General features: G+C 44.9%; 1 protein-coding gene across 3 annotated transcripts in view; it reads left to right on the forward strand.

Annotated features, from left to right (window-relative positions):
* The window catches only part of PTPRA (protein tyrosine phosphatase receptor type A), a 195,533-nt gene that overhangs the window by 167,498 nt on the left and 10,292 nt on the right, over window positions 1-17,743 (forward strand). For all 3 annotated transcript variants that reach the window (XM_036763037.1, XM_036763039.1, XM_036763038.1), the window contains 10 exons: window positions 833-906; window positions 1,180-1,316; window positions 3,442-3,532; window positions 4,447-4,523; window positions 11,974-12,010; window positions 13,117-13,214; window positions 14,433-14,552; window positions 15,381-15,547; window positions 15,910-16,045; window positions 17,441-17,590. In XM_036763037.1, coding sequence (XP_036618932.1) covers window positions 833-906; window positions 1,180-1,316; window positions 3,442-3,532; window positions 4,447-4,523; window positions 11,974-12,010; window positions 13,117-13,214; window positions 14,433-14,552; window positions 15,381-15,547; window positions 15,910-16,045; window positions 17,441-17,590 — 1,087 coding nt within the window. The remainder of the gene's footprint in view (window positions 1-832; window positions 907-1,179; window positions 1,317-3,441; window positions 3,533-4,446; window positions 4,524-11,973; window positions 12,011-13,116; window positions 13,215-14,432; window positions 14,553-15,380; window positions 15,548-15,909; window positions 16,046-17,440; window positions 17,591-17,743) is intronic.

Here is a 17,743-nt window from a genome sequence, read left to right on the forward strand (position 1 = left end):
GTAGGCATGGGATTGTGGAATTTTTAACTCTTGGGTAAAGGATGATATGCAACATCCTGAGATATACAACATACAGCTTTGCATCCCTTCGTCTCCTCAAAGAACTAGCTTTCACAGAGCTGTAGTGCTATAGAGAGTCCCAGCCCCTGTCCTACGGCTCCAGATGGTAGGTCTGTATCCAAGATATCTTGCTGAGGAGATGAGACAGATCCTTTGGCTAGGCTAGCATCTAGTTTGGAACCCTCTAGGGAGACAGAGAAATTACAAGACCCTTTCAAGGCCTCAAACTACTTTGCTTAGGTATTAGGACTTCCCCCTCTGCCCAGTGGAGGTACAGACATTTGGAGGGGTCCTGGTATTAAATATCCTGACACAGAAGCAGCTTTTCTACCTATGATTTCTAAAGGCCAGAGTAAATCTCCTGGCTCTGACACAGGACGGATCTCTCTCATTCTCCTTCCTTTACCCCAAGAAGTTATGACGGGTATAAATGGACAATTTTGGTGTGGAGGCTTTTCCTGGGGGCCATGTGTCCCAGTGGACATGCAGTGTGGTTTGTGATAAGTACAAGATCCTATAATTTTATCTCCAAAGGGTGTAGTATTGTAATGGGGGGGCGGGGGTGGGGGGAGGCTGTGTGATGTCTAAAAAGGGAGTTGATTCCCTGTTCTCACTGAGCAGGGGCTCTTCTCTATTCATCTTTTCCTGGAAAGGTTGAAATGAACTATGTAGAAGATGGCCTCAATCACAGTGACACATTCAGCCTTCTTCCAAAAAACACCATTTCTATTCTTGGGCTCCAGGTGCCCATTTTTATATGCTTTCCCATTAGGTTCAAGAAGTACAAGCAGGCTGGGAGCCATTCCAATTCCTTTCGCTTGTCCAATGGACGCACTGATGACATGGGTAAGACAGCTGGCAGTGGGCCTGTCTCTGCATGAGATTCAATGGACAAGGAAAATGGGGATCTAGTAGTACCCCTATGGGTAAATGATAGCATCAGAATGCCCCCACATATAACCTCAGTACCTGAGACTGACCAAAGACAGCAACCCTGTTCCTTTATGTTGATATTGGGGCTGTCTTGGCCAATGGCAGCAAGCAGCGAGTTATCAGGCAGGGGGCTGGCCTTTTTCTAGGCCTTGAGTGACTGACCACTTCCCCCTTGTGCTGCTGCAGAACCTCAAAGCATGCCACTTCTGGCCAGGTCTCCAAGCACCAATAGGAAGTATCCCCCGCTGCCAGTGGACAAGCTGGAAGAGGAGATTAACCGACGCATGGCTGATGATAATAAGCTCTTCCGAGAAGAATTCAATGTGAGCCATTTGTTTCCCCTGTGACTGGGTGGGCAGGGCAAAACCAGTTTGGGCAGTGTGGTTCTAGGAAGTTATTTGGGAATCAGGCTAGTCTAAGGATGAGGGACCTGATCATTGGCCACCTGTTTGTTTGCTAAGAGAAGTTTCTAATGTGCTGTGGGTGAGACATTTGGCTGTAGCCTCAGCTGATTCTACTGGGCAGAGAAAGAGTTGGCTTCTTGCCCTCACTCACCTTCTTTCATTGAGCTAGCTGTGGGCTCATAATTCAGGACACTTGACAGCCTAGGCAAGAACTGTTAGGTGAATGCAGAGTGCTAGGTGTATTCAGGGCCAAACACTAAGAGAGTTCCTAGTCGAAAATGAGTTAAATGGCAAGCCAGGCTCCCAAGCAAGTCTGAGGTTGGAGCTACATCCGGGCCTGGTCTAAAAGGAACTTTGCTGCCATCTTGTGTTTATAGCTGGTTTAGAAGTATCGTTGGCCCTGAACTCAGGAGGAAGTATGCACCACAATTATGGTTGGAATCATAGAATCGCAAACTAGAAAAGGCCTTAAAAATAAGTTGTCTGGCCTATGTCCAGTGAAGAATCCCCTCCACAAGACCCCCTCTAAGAGTCTATACAACTTCTATTCTCCATCTCTAGCAGCAGAAGCTCTACTGTTTTCCAATGCAACCCATCCTAGTTTTGGACAATTTTCATTGTTAGAAAGTTTTCCCAAGCCAGAATCTGCCTTCTCGCATACCCCAATCTCCCAACTTTATTCTTCTGCTTTCTGTGGACAAGAAGAACAAATTCAATACTTTTTTTATTGTACATGTAGCCCTTTAAATACCCAAAGATGACTCATGCATCCTATTATTGCCCTTAGTCAGTGAGGGAGATTTTCATGTTCGACTCTTGAATGTGGAGAGAGAAGAGTCTCCTTTATCTCCTTTCTGTTGAGCTTTGGCTGTTCAGTCTGATCCTTCCTATCCAAGGCCCCATTTTTAAGGATCAGTTCCACATATTTTGTGGGAACACAAGTATCCCACTTTCCTTGGCACTGGTTGCCCTATTTTCCCAAGTTTTCCTGTGGCCCAAATCTAGACCTTTGTGAAGGCGTAGTTTGGATTCAATGCAAGAAATCAAATCAGAAATCAGCCAGCATTTATTAAATGCTTACCATGATGTACCAGGCACTGTGTTAAGTGCTGAGAGTACAAATACAAGCAGAAAAATAGTCCCTGCCCTCCCATAGCTTCGATTCTAATGGAGGAAGAAAGCTGCGGTGGAGGTGAGAGGACAGCATGGGAGCAGGGCTGTGGAGGTGAAGAGTCAGGAGAGTAGCCTGGAGAGGAATGAAGACGTGGAGGGAGGGTCTGGAAGAAGTCAGATGCTGTAGAGCCTGAGAGTTCTTCCAGTGTGGCAAAGTCCAGGGGTAGAGTAAACTTCTAAAGTCAAAGAGGTCTCTTAAGTGCCAGCTTTTGCAGGGCACATGCCAGGTGCTGGTAACACAAACATTAACAAAACAGGCCCTGTCTTCATGGAGCCTACATTCTACTGTAGGGACACTGCCAGGTACACAAACAAGTCTGATACAAGGAAAATTGAGGCAGGAGAGAACACTAACAGAGAAAGGGCAGGGCCTGGATGAGGAGGGTCATTGGGGAAGGCTTCATGGAAGCAGTTCCTATTCCCCACAGCCCAAGTCTCTACTCATATTTTTCTAAACCTGTTTCCCTTTCAATTAGATAGGGACTGTGATAAAGGAACCATAGAACTGGATGGCAAAGGAAGGAGTCCTGGTGTCTTGCTGAAAAAGCATCTGCCCTTCTGCTGTGTCTACCATGCAGCCAATCTCTGTGTATTAGGCCAAGAAAGAACTTTCTCCCCACAGTGACAGTACAGATGATGCAATGTTTTAGACCTTTAGAAACAACTTGGATTTTTTTTGGGGGGGGAGGGGACCAGTTAGTGCTAGACAATAAGAGTTGCTGTGGTCATAGACCTATCTAGCTTCTCTCACAAGAAAGGAAAGTACCCATTTATCATCCAGCATAGGCAACAGAAGTTTGCATTGCAGGGATGCTCACTGATTGTCAGTCATCATTTTTAGTAACTTATCTTATTTTTCTTACGTCCCCAGGCTCTCCCAGCCTGTCCTATCCAGGCCACCTGTGAAGCTGCTTCCAAGGAAGAAAACAAGGAGAAAAACAGATATGTGAACATCTTGCCTTGTACGTGCTTCTGGGATGTCTCATGAAACTCTCTCTAGTTGAGAAGTTACAGGGCCTTCTGAGTCAAAATTTGGAGGGTTAAAAGGAGAACAGTATTGAGTAAGGGTAGAGGTCTGCTGTAGAGCTTCCAGAGGACCTTCTTAGGCCCAGCATCACTCAGTGCTTGCTTCCCCACTCAAGACTCATTCACTTAACAAACATTTCCTGAGCTTCTGCTCTGTGCAAGGACCTGTGCTTGGCTCTGAGAAGAGAATACCAGTGATTCCAAGATCATTTACTTCAAGCTCATGAGGAGCTTTTAGTAAAAGTAGATGACAATAATCACACTCCTGTACATGGGTGCTAAACTACAATGGCTGACAAACCTCCTCATGAGACTCAAAAGGCTTCCACAGAGAGCATGCTCCTGTTTGTTTTGCTTGATTGTGAATATTTGTTCCAAGCAGATTCCCCAGAGCCGAGCATAAAGGGATAGAGACAGGTGCCTTGCAGCTCTAATGCAAGGAAAGAGGCTGGCAAGGCCAGGAGACAGAACCACAGTAAGAGCTTAACAGACTTAATGACTCCTGGGCCCAGCAGAGTACTTGGTGTCAATACTGTGACATTTCATTGTGTCCTTCTTACGTCGCCCTGCCCCAGGTCCCAAAGATCCATAGACCCGTGTGTCACATGTAAGGATTCTTACTTTGCTAGGCTGTCCCCTTCTTGGATTTGCTTCAGATGAGTATCTTTTACTGATAAATCAGGAAGGAGAAGTCAAGGAAAGTAGGAGATGGGGCCCTAGTGAGTAGGTGAGCCTGACCGAGGGGTGGTAGTGGAAAACCACCCTTCAAGAATCTGAAGGGGACATAGGACAGAGAACATTGACTGTGAGTTTCAAAGGGAAAATTCATGGCTGTTGCTCTTTCTTCTAGATGACCATTCCAGGGTACACCTGACACCGGTTGAAGGGGTTCCAGATTCCGACTACATCAATGCCTCATTCATTAATGTAAGAGCTTCAGCTCCCTTCATCACTCCCCTGAATGGCTGCATGTCACCACAGCCTGCCTGCCCCTGCCCAGCTTGCCTGCCTGTCTCTTACTTGTGGTATCTTTGCAATGCTACTGTGGCCAGCAGGGAAGTCACTGTTTCTATGTAAATAGAGACTCTGGATAAGGATTGGTTTCTAAAAAGACCTCAACAAAATGAAATGGTGCCCAAAACAATAAGAAAGCAATTGATTGATGTGGGGAGGAGTTGGAAATGCAGTAGATGAGAGCTTCTGAGCAACAGGAATAGAATTCCTAGTACCTCAGGATTACCCCCTAAAACCTTGAGCAGAGAAGTAGTCCCCCACTCTCACAGCTAAAACGTATAGGAGCTAGGATTTGAAACAAGGCTCTTCTGACTCTAAGTCTAGTGCTCTTTCCACTAGGCCATCCTGCCTCACTTGTGGCTCCTCTATCCTGTGTGTAGCAGATTATTTTAAACCTGAATTAACTTTACATTTATCCCAACATTATGTTCTTTGCAAATTTGATAAGCATATCCTCTGTCCATTTGTATAAGTTATCACAGTCTGTTTCTGGGTTTAAGGAAGAGACACAACTCAAACTCACAATAAACTTACCAAGTCACAATTTATTGCTGTCAAGGCACAGAGTATGCACTGAGGTTATGGCACCTTGGGTTACTTTTTGCCTGGTCACTTCTAGTCAGATCTACTGAGGCTACAGACTGATCTTCTCACCACTGGGGCTTGCATGGTTTTACACTTGTGAATAATAAACAAAGGAAACTGTTGCACTTTATAAATGCACATATCTAGGATCAACTCAGGCACACTTGATTACACCAGCCATGAGTAGGGCAAAGAAGAATGCACACAGAGTAACCTCTGTGTTATCATTCCTTTGATGCACAGTGATTACATTACATCTATGTATTCATCAGTTACTATTTCTGTCTGTATGTCCCTCTTTCCTGGTCTAATCTGACCAGTCTACCTCTGATAAAAATGTTGAACAGAGCAAAAGATAGAGCCTTGCAGCTGCTACCAGAACCTTCTTCCAGGTTGATGTCAACTCATTGTCATTATTCTTCAACTCTAGTCATTGAACTGGTTTTGAGTCCATTTAATGAGCCACTGAGGAGGGGAATAACTCTATCCTCTATCCTCACCTCAAGGGACATTAATATTGACCTTCCTAATGAGCATGAAAATTACTTCCACCAGGAGAGGCCTAAATAGAGTCACCTCTATCTGTAAAATGAAAGAGTTCTGTATTCAAGGGTGTCAGAAATATTCTGCATTCTTCTTGTCGTCAGTGCTATCCAAAGCTAAGGGACTCTTTGCGTATTTTTTTTCCCCTGGACTGGCTCCAGAACCCTTAAGTTGATCTATAGTATGTTTAGAATCAGTCAGAGTTTATTACCTAGAAGCCAGCAAAGCTAGATTCCATCCTTCTCACTATTAACAGTAAAGTCATCAGGAAAACCAAATCTGGCCTTATTACTTCCTCACACCTTGTTTGATTAAACAGTGACTACATGTGGATGCACATGCACACATAGGCACCCACATACATGTACTTAATAATCCTAAGGAGGGAGCCCAGCCGTAGTATTCCTGGGCCACCTACAGACCCTGCTCCTGAGGGATGATTTAAAGAGCAGTGCTTTGGTGGCTCTATCTGCAAAGCAACAGCAGCTCAAACCCATCATTCTTTGGTTTCAGACTTTGCATGCCTCATGAAAAAGCTAAACAATGACTTTGATGAGTTGGAAGGGCCTCAGACATAATTTTATCCACCTCTTCTACGTGCCACCTAACAAACGGTCATCAGCCTTTTCTTGAAAACTACTAGGGGACGGAAAATCTACTGCTTTCCCAGGCAGCCCATTCTATTTTTTAATAACTTGTGAGGAAGTTTTTCTTTGTATTGAGTCTAAATTTCTCTATGCAGCTTCCACCCACTGCTTCCAGTTATGCCTTCTGAGGTCAATTGGGAAAAAAAAAAGCGTACTATATTTTTATGTGAAAACTTCTCAAATACTTGAAGACAGTTCCTCTCTGAGGGAGGCTCCTCTAAACTTTCCCTATAAGCCCAATATTCCCATTTCCTTCAGAATTGGTCCTCATGTAGGATAAATTTGGGGCCCTTTATGTAACCATGGGCAAGTCATATGAATTCTCTGGATCTCAATTTTCTCATCTGTAAAATGAGATTGGACTAAGTGGCTTCTGGGATCCCTTCTAGCTATAAATCTGTGAACCTCCATATGGGGCCCAGAATTAAACCCGATACCCCAGGTGTGGCCTAACCAGAGTAGAGTATAGTGAGAATATCGCTTTTCTAGACCTGGACACTGCCTCTCTTCTGAGAGCCTGACATTGCATTAGCTATTTTGGCTGCCCTGTCATACTGTCCATTCATGTTGCAGCACCACACTTAAATCCCTAGATCTTTTTCAAATAAAATTCTCTCTAGCTATGTCTCTCTAATCTTGTACTTGTGAAATTGACTTTTCTTAACCCAAATGTAAGACTTTGCTTAATGTTCCTACTTAAGATAATTTTGAATCATGGCATCCATTGTGTTAGCTGATTTCATCTGTAAATTTAATGAAGTAAAACATCTATTTATCCAAGACGTTGATAAAAGTGTTCAATAGTGTAGTGCCTAGGACAGATTCCTGGTGTAGTCCCCTGGGAATGACCTGCCTTCTGACGTTTCCTACCCCAGTAACTTCTATGCATCTATCCTGGAGCTTAGCCAAACAAATTTATATCACACCAGAGGAAGCAGCAAACTCTCCTAGTAGGAGGGTGGTAGATGGTACAACCAACTTCTATGTAGGATGAGAAGAATAGAGTGTTTAAGAAAACAAACTTCCCTCAGCAAATGCAACCTGAGGCCGGAGCCTTGGGAATTGCAATTTAGACTTCCCATGGCAGCTATATATCAGACCACACAGGAGGTGGTGCTCTGTCTTATAGCTCATGAGCAATTTTATCTCTACATACCTTGAGTTATGCCTGCTCAGGGAGCCATAACAGATGCTAATGCTTGAGAAATTGCAGTCATAGAACTGCCTTAGAAGGAGGAAGCTGTATTGAATTTCATTCCCAAGCTTTGATTTTTACCCTGGATGTTGGCTTAGTCATAGAAGCTTGCCTGGCAGGAACCTTTTCCCCAGGCCTGGCAGCTTTTAGAGAAATTGCATCCACAGGCAGTGTGTGCTCCCTGCCATCACCCCAACAAGAATTTCCTTCTCTATTTTTATGGTACTTTTCTAGGGAGCAGAAGAGCCAAGAATGAACTTCTGTAGCCATCATTTCTGCCATCAACAACATCATAGTATTACTTTAGAGCTAAAAAACCAAAACTCTTCAAAGCCATCTAGTTCAACCTCTTCAATTTACAGATGAGGAAACTGAGGTAGAGGTGACTCTACCACGCCTTCCTGATTGAGGTATTGCCCATACCTTTTAAGAAAGTCATTGCTATTGTCCCTCTAGGTGAAGGCAGAAGTATCTGTCTTATGTGCTCTGGATGGCTTCTCCAATCTCTCAATCTATGAACCACTGGGAATGTCCCTCTAGGTGAAGGCAGAAGTATCTGTCTTATGTGCTCTGGATGGCTTCTCCAATCTCTCAATCTATGAACCACTGGGAATGAAAGTATGAATGCCGAAGTCTTAAGAAGCAGACAAACTGGGGCACGGTTCTGAGGAATGTCTTTATATATTTTTAAGGACAGATGCTACATGCCCTGCTGTTTACCCATCATGCCCCAGCTTTAAAGCCAGAACCACCAAATTTAAAGAGGCAGCAGTCCCCAGGAATGTAGCTGAAGTGCTACCTGAGTTGGACCTGTAAAGCTGAAGAGGCACTGGTCTCTTTCAGTGACAGGGGCTGAAATGTAGTGGGTCCAGTATATGACAAGTGGTCTGAGGCAATGGAACTAAATAACTGTAGTTCAGTGGGAAGAGTCGAGACCCTGGGGTCAGAGGATGTAGGTTCAAATCCCACTTGTGATGCTTACTACTACAGCAATCTTGAAAGTTACTCAGCCTCCCTTCATCTCAGTTTTCTCATTTAGAAAACAAGAGGATTAGATGAAAAAGCCTCTGAATTTACTTCCAGCGCCAAGTCCTATATCTGTAAAGTTTGTAGAAGGGAGTTGGTTTAGTGGGGAAAGAGTTCCATTTTGGATCTACTGAGTTTGAGATGATAGGATGATTCAGTTGAAGATATCTAATAGATAAAGAATTGATGCAAGCTTGGAGTTTGAGTGACATTAGGGCTATATATCTAATTTTAGGTACCATCTGCAAAAATGAACCAGTGGAAGCATGTGAGATCATCAAGAGAGGTGGTCATAGGAACATAGATTTAGAATTGGAAAAGGCCTTAAAAGTCATCCAGTACAGCTCCCTCATTTTATAGATAAAGCAACTAAGGCTTAGAGGTTAAGTGATTTGCCCAGTATTACACAACTAGCAAATATGTGAGGTAGAGTTTGACCTCAGGTTTTCCTGACTCCAATTCCAGAGCCATTAGCACCCTAGGCTCATTCTTTTAGTTTCCACTCACCCTGACAGATTAGGTCCCCAGAGGGCAGCTGACTGTTTATCTAGGGATAACCCCAGTGTGTTGAGGATTTCAGTACTGTCACTAATGAACCCCATCCAATGTTCTCTCTCCCATTATAGATCAATCAGTGACATCTCCATAGTATCAAATGACCAGTTTTACACCAATTAGACTTTGCAAAGGGATGTTTACTGAGAAGTTGTAGTAATGATAGAAGTATAGCAACATTTCCCCTAGCAGGAGACACGCTCTGTCCTCTATACACTCATTTAATCCCTGGGAAGATCAGAATAAAATTTAAAGTGGTTGCTACATAACCATTTTGAAGAGGGGAAGGTCCTTCCTGGCCCTCAGATTCCTTTTCTCCTTTCATGAAGTGCCCATTAAGTTCAGTTCTGGGTATAGTATCACATCTTTAGATGTATCACTGGGATGGATAAGTCACTCCCCTGTTTATTTAGGCTGGTTCAACAAGATCACTCCTCTTGGTATAGAAAGAGAAAAGAGGAGCCAGGACAGAGCCTTGGGGGCATGAGCAATGTTCTAACAAATGAGACTGAGAAGGAAGAAAACCAGGGGATAGTAGGAGTTTGACTGTGAAAGGGAGGGAGAAGACAGGAAGGCAGCCTCCTATTTAAGATCACTCTTGCTAAGTGCAATGGTCCAGAATAACAGGTTTAAGAGGAGGGAAGGCTTCCCTATCGACCTCACTCTCCAACACCAAAATCCCTCTCTGCATGTAGACAGAGCCCAAGCACCTTTTTCATCTTATTTGAGCTAGTAGTAAGTCCGGGCCTTGAGCAGCAGATTACCTAATGACCTGACCCAGAGGAGATGAATGCAGAAGGACATTGTCTTCGCTACCACATGGAAGAAAGAAGTGCATTGTCATATGGGGTCTTGTTCTTCCCCCGCTCCACTAACCACCCTGTATCTATATCAATCTGGGCCCTGTCCCTTTTCCTTGATGAGTCTGAACAAAAGAGTGACTGTTCATCAAGACAGGAGGATATGGGAGTTGATGGCAGCAGGTGACCTTGCCTCTGATAAGATACCCCCTTCTCAGTGGTCAATCAGTCAATAAGCATTTATTAAGCACCTCCTATGTGCCAAGCACTGTACTAAGCTTTGGGGATACAAAGAATGACAAAAAAACAGTCCCTACTTTAAAGTGGAGTGCACAGTCTGATGGGGAGACACCATGTAAATAACTACAAACAAGATATATATATACACACACACATATATATTACTGACTGTAATCTTCCTTATTAGAGTGGTTGTGCTACCAGTCATTACTGTCCAGTAATTTAAAATTCTCACCTAAATCTTTTGAGGAGATGGTTGTGGAACAAACTCTGCCTCCCTTACTCTCCCACTTGTCACCCTGCCTTCCTCTTGCTTTCCTTCGTCATTTTCTCTTCTCTTTCTCTGACCTGATACCTCTGAGATTTCTTTGTTCACATCTTCCCTCACAAATGTTTAATTTGATGTCAATTGGACATTTTTTGTCCCCTTCATTCCTCAGTGACTGAAGTGCCACTTGAACTCAACTGTTTCATACCCACCCTTCCTCATGGCGTCATCTGCTCTTTCCTCAGTGAAAAACTCCCTTTGCCTTCATGGAGACACTCAACTTGCTACTCTCCCCCAAACATACCTTTCTACACTAAGAAAAAAAAACTATATTCATTAAGTCAACCTAGAGAGGAAACAGTTTTTAATTGTTATCCAGTGCGGGTAATCAAGACTTTTGCTTTCCCTCTTTTCTGCTGTCCGCTTCTCATCCCCCATAGCATTATAATGCAAAAAACTCAAGTCTGTGAAGCTACTTGTTAGTAGATTTGTATAAGTTAGGAGGAGGACAAGTTAAGCTGTAGGTTTCATTTGACGGTGCTGTCCCTCTTCCCCAATCATCTGGGTCACAGATTTAGGGAGACCTTGTTTATTCTGCTTTCCTTTATTATAGAAGCAGGGTTGTGTGTTTTGGTTGACCCCTAACATACCATGTGGGCCTAAGCAAATGGCTCCAAAGTTAGGATCTAACCAGTGGCTCCTAAAGTCTTTGTAACCTCAGTTCCTCCTATTCTCATCCAACAAGGTTCTGATTTGACCATTTAAAGTGTCCCCTCAGATGAATGGAGGGGTTCTATTTCATCCCCATCCCCTCTAACCCAGAGGCTCTTTGTCTCTGGTAGTTTATACACATGGGCATCATTGCTGAACGACAACAGATGTGTAGGAAGGCAGTGCCTTTAGTGCTCCTGTACACATTCAGATGGGTATGTCTGCTAAACCTAGTGTAGTCCAAAGGAAAATTGTTCTTGGGATAGGAGGGCATGTCAAAGTCTCCAGGAGAGACATCTAATAGTTTCACAAGTCCATATTCTTGGCTGGAGATGGCCACCCAACCAGACAGATTCTTTGGAAACATGAAGGTCTATCTTATCTGCCTTCCACTGTGGTTATGGTCCTCATCGTCAGTTGCCAATGAGTTTCAGTTGGGAATCTAATCTACACTGGGAAGATAATGCCCTCATTTGGTTGGTCTTATTTAGGCGTTCCTCACCAATATTCATAAAGTAACTATGTGGCTGAGGAAACCAACCCAGTCTCTTGGTATTCTTTACTCTTTGTTTCCCCCATGCCTTAGTTAAACCCACTTTTGGGAGCTCTCTAGGCTAGAATCCCAGGAAACAGATTCTGGGAAACAGGACCCTTTCTGATACCAAATAAAGATCCTTATACCAGAATCAATGTGGTTTAGAGGCTCCCAAGCTAAATAAGGTAAAGTTTTCCCTTCTCTCCATTGCTAATTGTCATTTCCTTTTTTTTTTCCCCTCCTCCTCCTCTCCTGCAGGGCTACCAAGAGAAGAACAAGTTTATTGCTGCACAAGGTGAATTTATGTTCTCTTCATGCCATTGGGCTTATCCTCAGGTCATTGGGCCTCAGAACCTCTAATGGGAAGGGTCAACCAGCTTTTCAGGTTTCAAGTTGGTCACATGGGACTCATTCTGCCTAGAGTGCCTCTTTGTTCACTACCGAGGAAGGTTTAAAATGCCTGAAATCTGCCTCCTACCTTGCAGAGAAGGCCAATTTATTCATCTGTTCCTGCCAAAATTTGCAAAGTCCTTTGCTAGATCTTGTGAGGGATGCAAAATATTGTCTAGTAGTGCAAAAATAACCAAAATAAATATGAGAGGAAGCCATGTACAGGAGAGAGGATAAAAAAAAGTCCTATGAGATTCAAGGAGAGAGGGAGTACCAGTGATATGATGTCTGGAGACCCTTTATAGGACTTTCATAGAAGTAAAGGATCTGAAAGCTGGAAGGAGTCCTAAAAGGCACCTAGTCCAATCAGCTCCTGAACATCCTCAGTTTGAATACCTTCAGGACTATGCCCCTGATAGAAAAGGTTAGCTACTTTTGGTTATGGCCAACTCTCTCAGAAACCTTCAGAGTTCAGGGCTTCGTGGCCCAATCTGAGTTCCTAAAGTGGTCCAGCTCCATACCAAGCCTTAAGTCTCCAGATTCACACTCACAAACATTTAGGGATCTGAAAGTTTCTGGAGCACTCCAGAACATGCTCAGTCCCTTGCTGCCCATATTTCTGGCACTGTCTTTGTCCTAGTGGGATCATGGTGACCATAGCAATGAGAGCCAAGAAAGGATAGAGAAATTGAGCATATGGTGACCTCTGACCAAAGTCATTATAGCAAACCTGTGCACAGCATAGTCCAGACAATAAGCCACTGAAAGGAAGAGAATCTGGATGTAGCCACCAAGTCAGAAGAAGCCCTTGGGACTTGCTCTGGACAAGTAGCCTCTGTTGCTTTCTTTCAGAGGGAGTTAAAGGCCTCCCTGGGACATGTAGAGATTTCTAAACAGTCTAAAGCAAAGTCTAAAGCTCCCTTATGCTTTTGGTTTTCTTGCTCTCTGTGTATTATGTGAACACACTGTAGTGTCTGTTTCTCATTCCTCTTTGGTATTGGCTGTTTTTAGGACCAAAAGAAGAAACAGTGAATGATTTCTGGAGGATGATCTGGGAACAAAATACAGCCACTATTGTCATGGTGACCAACTTGAAGGAGAGGAAGGAGGTAGGTACAGAGGAGTGATGAGTTTACTTCCTTCCCTGAGCCATAGCAGGAGCAGTGACTAGACCGAGGAACCTTGGGAGGGAGGTAGGGGGCTATGTCTGTGAATATGTGGGAGCCTGACCCCAGTTCCAGAGAGCCCATACTCTCTTCAGGCTGCTGGGAACCATTCCAGCTTTGGCACAGAGAGTTAAGTAACTTGTCCATGAGGTCAAGCTTCTTTCCCAACTGAAAAAGAAGTCAGGGCTTGCCTTCCCAGGTGCTGGCTTCTGGTGCTGTCCAGCAGCTGTGCCTGGGGGCACATTCCTGTGCTCTGGGGCCTCTTAGTGGGTCAGAGGATTCTTGGGCTCTGGTACCAGGGCATTGGGCCCATTGCCCCAGTATGAGACTTGTGGAGAAACCATGAATCGTGCATTCATGCAGCACTTCCTACCTCCCTCACAACTACCCTGTGAGAGAGGTAGTGTAGGTATTATCTCCATCTTATAGATGAATAACTAAGGCTCAAAGAAAGGAAATGACTCCACCAGTGTCACAGTTAGTGTCTGAGCCAAGACTTCTCCAGATATCTGACTCAGGTCTGACTCTTCAGTCTTCCTGTTAGGATACTTCCTCTGATACTGGGCCTTTCACAGACAGTCCAGCAGAGGGTTCTTTGGAGCCATTGAGCCTTGAGAATAGAGAGTTCTCCGGCTTTGCTCTGGGCTAGGACTCCACTGAATGGGAGGAACTGAATAACCTCCTTTCCTGTTTTGGAGCCACTCAAGGGTTCATATTAGGAGTTAAGGAGAAGGAACAAGTGCCCTAGAAATCTACTGACAGCCTCCAACCTGACGAGATGGTAGAGATAAATGAAGACGTATTGCCCAGAGCACATGAGTAACACACAAAAAAATTTGGAAGATGAAGACATTACATCATCATACATTAATAAAAGCACACTGTAAGTGTGGGAAATAGATGCAAAAATACTCCTCAAAATACCAAGAAGCATGGTCAGATTGGTAGGAAGAGAGCAAGGAGATAACAATGCAATGGAAACCAGGTGAGGAGAGGTATCTAAGAGAAGGAGGTGTCAGCTGAAGGTTAATTCTTAACTTTCAAGTACTACTGAGTAATGTGGGAGAAAGGCTTCCTTTCCTTTGTCCTTTGCCCTTTCTCCAATATTTGTGAGGGAGGCACCTCTGTGGTCAGCTGGGTTACATCTGTCTTCCTCTCTAGTGTAAATGTGCCCAGTACTGGCCGGACCAGGGCTGCTGGACATATGGGAATATCCGGGTGTCTGTGGAAGATGTGACTGTTTTGGTGGATTACACAGTCCGGAAATTCTGCATTCAGCAGGTACAGACTCCTTTCCCTTATCTGGTTTTGTCAGTGACTTGGTAATCCCCAGAAGGAGAGGGACATTTTTGTATTTGTTTATTTTTTTATAAATTTATTTATTTTTAGTTTTTAACATTCACTTCCGTAAGTTTTAAATTTTCTCCCCCTCCCTCCCCAAGATGGCATGCAATCTGATATGGGCTCTACACATACATTCCTATTAAACACATTTTCGCATTAGTCATGTTGCATAGCAGAATTATAATGAATGGGAGAAACCATGAAAAAGAAAAACAAAACAAAACAAAAAAGAAAATAGTATGCTTTGCTCCACATTCTGACTTCATAGTTCTTTCTCTGAATGTGGATGGCATTTTCCATCATGAATCTGGAAAAAGGCATTTTTGAGAGCTTCCCCAAGATAATTCTCTGTTTGGAAAAGGCTTGCTTTTAAACTGATGACCATGACACCCCTTTCTGTCCTTGTACGTCCAGGATATGAGTGTGCCAGGCCAAGGCAGCAGCTGTCTAGAAGTTAAAACCAATCTTTTACTACCACAAAGTGTGGTCAGCCAGAATTAATCAGCCATTTTCCTTTAATAACCCTGAATTAATGAGGTTCTTTGAGTGGACTGTAGTGTTTCCAGCTACTCCCTGATCCCCAAACTCCTGGCCCCACCATGTCCTTCCTCTTTTTCTGATTGTCATTGGAATCGGTCCTGTTTGGCACCCTAAGCTCCCACAGTTCTCTTTCTGCTTGGTCCTGCCGTACCAGAACCCCAAACCCAAGCTCCTACACAGAGTTCCCAGAAGTATCTAAGTGCATTGTATCTTCTCCATCCCCAGGTTGGAGATGTGACCAACAAAAAGCCCCAGCGCCTTGTCACTCAGTTCCACTTCACTAGTTGGCCAGACTTTGGAGTACCGTTCACCCCCATTGGAATGCTCAAGTTCCTGAAGAAGGTGAAGACATGTAATCCTCAATATTCAGGAGCTATTGTGGTGCACTGCAGGTCAGTCCTGGCCTCTCTCACAGTCCATTCTGCTGCTACCTCAAACAAAGCCCTACCCCCACCCCCATTCTACCCCCTTGATGGGGAGGTGAGTAGGAGGCCATCATGGGGAATCATGGAGTAAGGAGGAGGGGAGATGGAGGGTCCTTTATCATTTAAGCTGTCGGCTCTGGTGGCCATAGAGCCCTGCCTGGTCTTGGCCAAATATTTGCAGCCTGTGGACCTTTCTCAGAGTTGGGAAAAGCAGAGCAGGCTATGGCTCCATGCCCTAGGCTTAGCCTGCTCTGAACCACCCTTCAGATGCCTTACCGGACTCAGCCCAGGGCTGCTTCCTAACCCATAACATTCCTGTCTGGTCTCAGCGCGGGCGTGGGGCGCACAGGCACCTTTGTCGTCATCGATGCCATGCTGGACATGATGCATGCTGAGAGGAAGGTGGATGTCTATGGCTTCGTGAGCCGGATCCGTGCCCAGCGCTGCCAGATGGTGCAAACCGATGTAAGGCACTTCTCTGCTGGTGGGAAAGGGGACAGACATTAAGACTACACAGCGCCCAAGGAAAAAGGTGTCTAGGTGGACTGAGATGGCCAGCTTTAAGCTACGGGCCCCATCATCTCTCCCTATGTGTCCTTCCACTGTGATACTAGTACAACCTAAGAGAGAAGAAGGGGCCAGAGAAATGGCACAAGGGAAAGAGCATGGACTCTGAAGTCAGAGGACCTGGGTTCAAATCTCACCTCTGTTTCTGACTACATTTGTGACCTTAGACAAGTCACTAATCCTTGCTGGACTTCAACTTCCTCATCTGTTAAATGGAGGGAGGTAGGGGGGAGCGGTGTTTGACTAGGTGTCCTGTGAGGCTTCTTTAAACATTAAGCTGTGATCATTATGAGTTAACATCTGTCACTCAGCAGCCCTTTCCTCTCCTGAGAAGCTGAGTCTGGGAGGCAGAAGTCCTCCCCCAGCTCTGTGACCCAGCCCGAGCCTCTCCTGCAGAGAATTGTAGAGCTGGAGACCTTTGGAGTCGGGGGACTTGGGCTCATCTAGGCCTCTAGATGAGGGAATGGAGGCTGGGGGAGGACTTGCCCAAAGCCCCCCCAATCAAGTCAGGAGCAGAGCTGGCACTCAGTCCCGTCCTCTGACTCTCAGTCCTGTAGCATCTCAGCATACCATGCTGCCTTTCTGCTGTATCTGTGTGGCCTGGACCTCGTTTCTAAAATGAGGAAGTCAGACCAGATAGCCTCTAAGGTCCCATCCAGCTCTAAGTCTATAACCTTTGACGTAGGAACTTTTTCTGAAGTCTAAAACCATCACCTCCACAATAATAGCAGCAACAACTAGCATTTATGTAGTACTTTAAGGTTTACAAAGCATCCTCACAACCAGCCTGGGAGGAAGGTGCTATTGCTATCCCATTTTACAGTTGAGGAAACAGGCAGACAGAAGTGACCAGCCCAGGGTCACACAGCTAGGTGCTGGGGACTGGATTTGAACTCAGGTCCTCCAGACTTCAGGTCCAGTGCTCTATCCACTGAGCCACCAGCTGCCTCAAGAAAGTTCTTTCAGATTAATACCACCTATTCTCTAATCCAGATTAGCTCCTCCTTCTTATGGTCATATTTGCCCACACTTATTATGGCTATTTGTATGTTTGACTTAGACCAGAGATTCCCCAGTGATGTGTCTGTGACTTCCTTCTCAGACCTCAGGCTGGTGATAGTATCCACTCCACTCTAGCTAGGCTAAGGGATCTGTGTCAGGAGCCCCAAATAGACTAGCTCCTGATGGTGTCATCCCAGCAAGTGGCTTATAAATCCAGATTTGGGTAATGGACAGCACCCATGAGGGACATATGACATCAACCCATGAGGGGCACCTCTCTTGTTCCTTTAGATGCAATACGTCTTCATTTATCAAGCATTGCTAGAACACTATCTCTATGGAGACACGGAGCTGGAAGTGACGTCTCTGGAAACCCACCTGCAGAAAATCTACAACAGAATCCCAGGAAGCAGCAGCAATGGACTGGAGGAGGAATTTAAAGTGAGTCTGGGCTGACATCTGGGCTCCAGGCCCCTTGCCAGCCAGTGTCTTCCTTAGGTTTGGAGAACTGTGAGCTGGGGAATGAGGGAGAGGGCAGGGAGGTGGAGAGAAGAAAGGGTGGTAGTGGGAGAGGTGCAGAGACAGAGCACAGGC

Source organism: Trichosurus vulpecula, chromosome 6 (assembly GCF_011100635.1).
Source record: "Trichosurus vulpecula isolate mTriVul1 chromosome 6, mTriVul1.pri, whole genome shotgun sequence".
NCBI lineage: Eukaryota > Metazoa > Chordata > Mammalia > Diprotodontia > Phalangeridae > Trichosurus > Trichosurus vulpecula.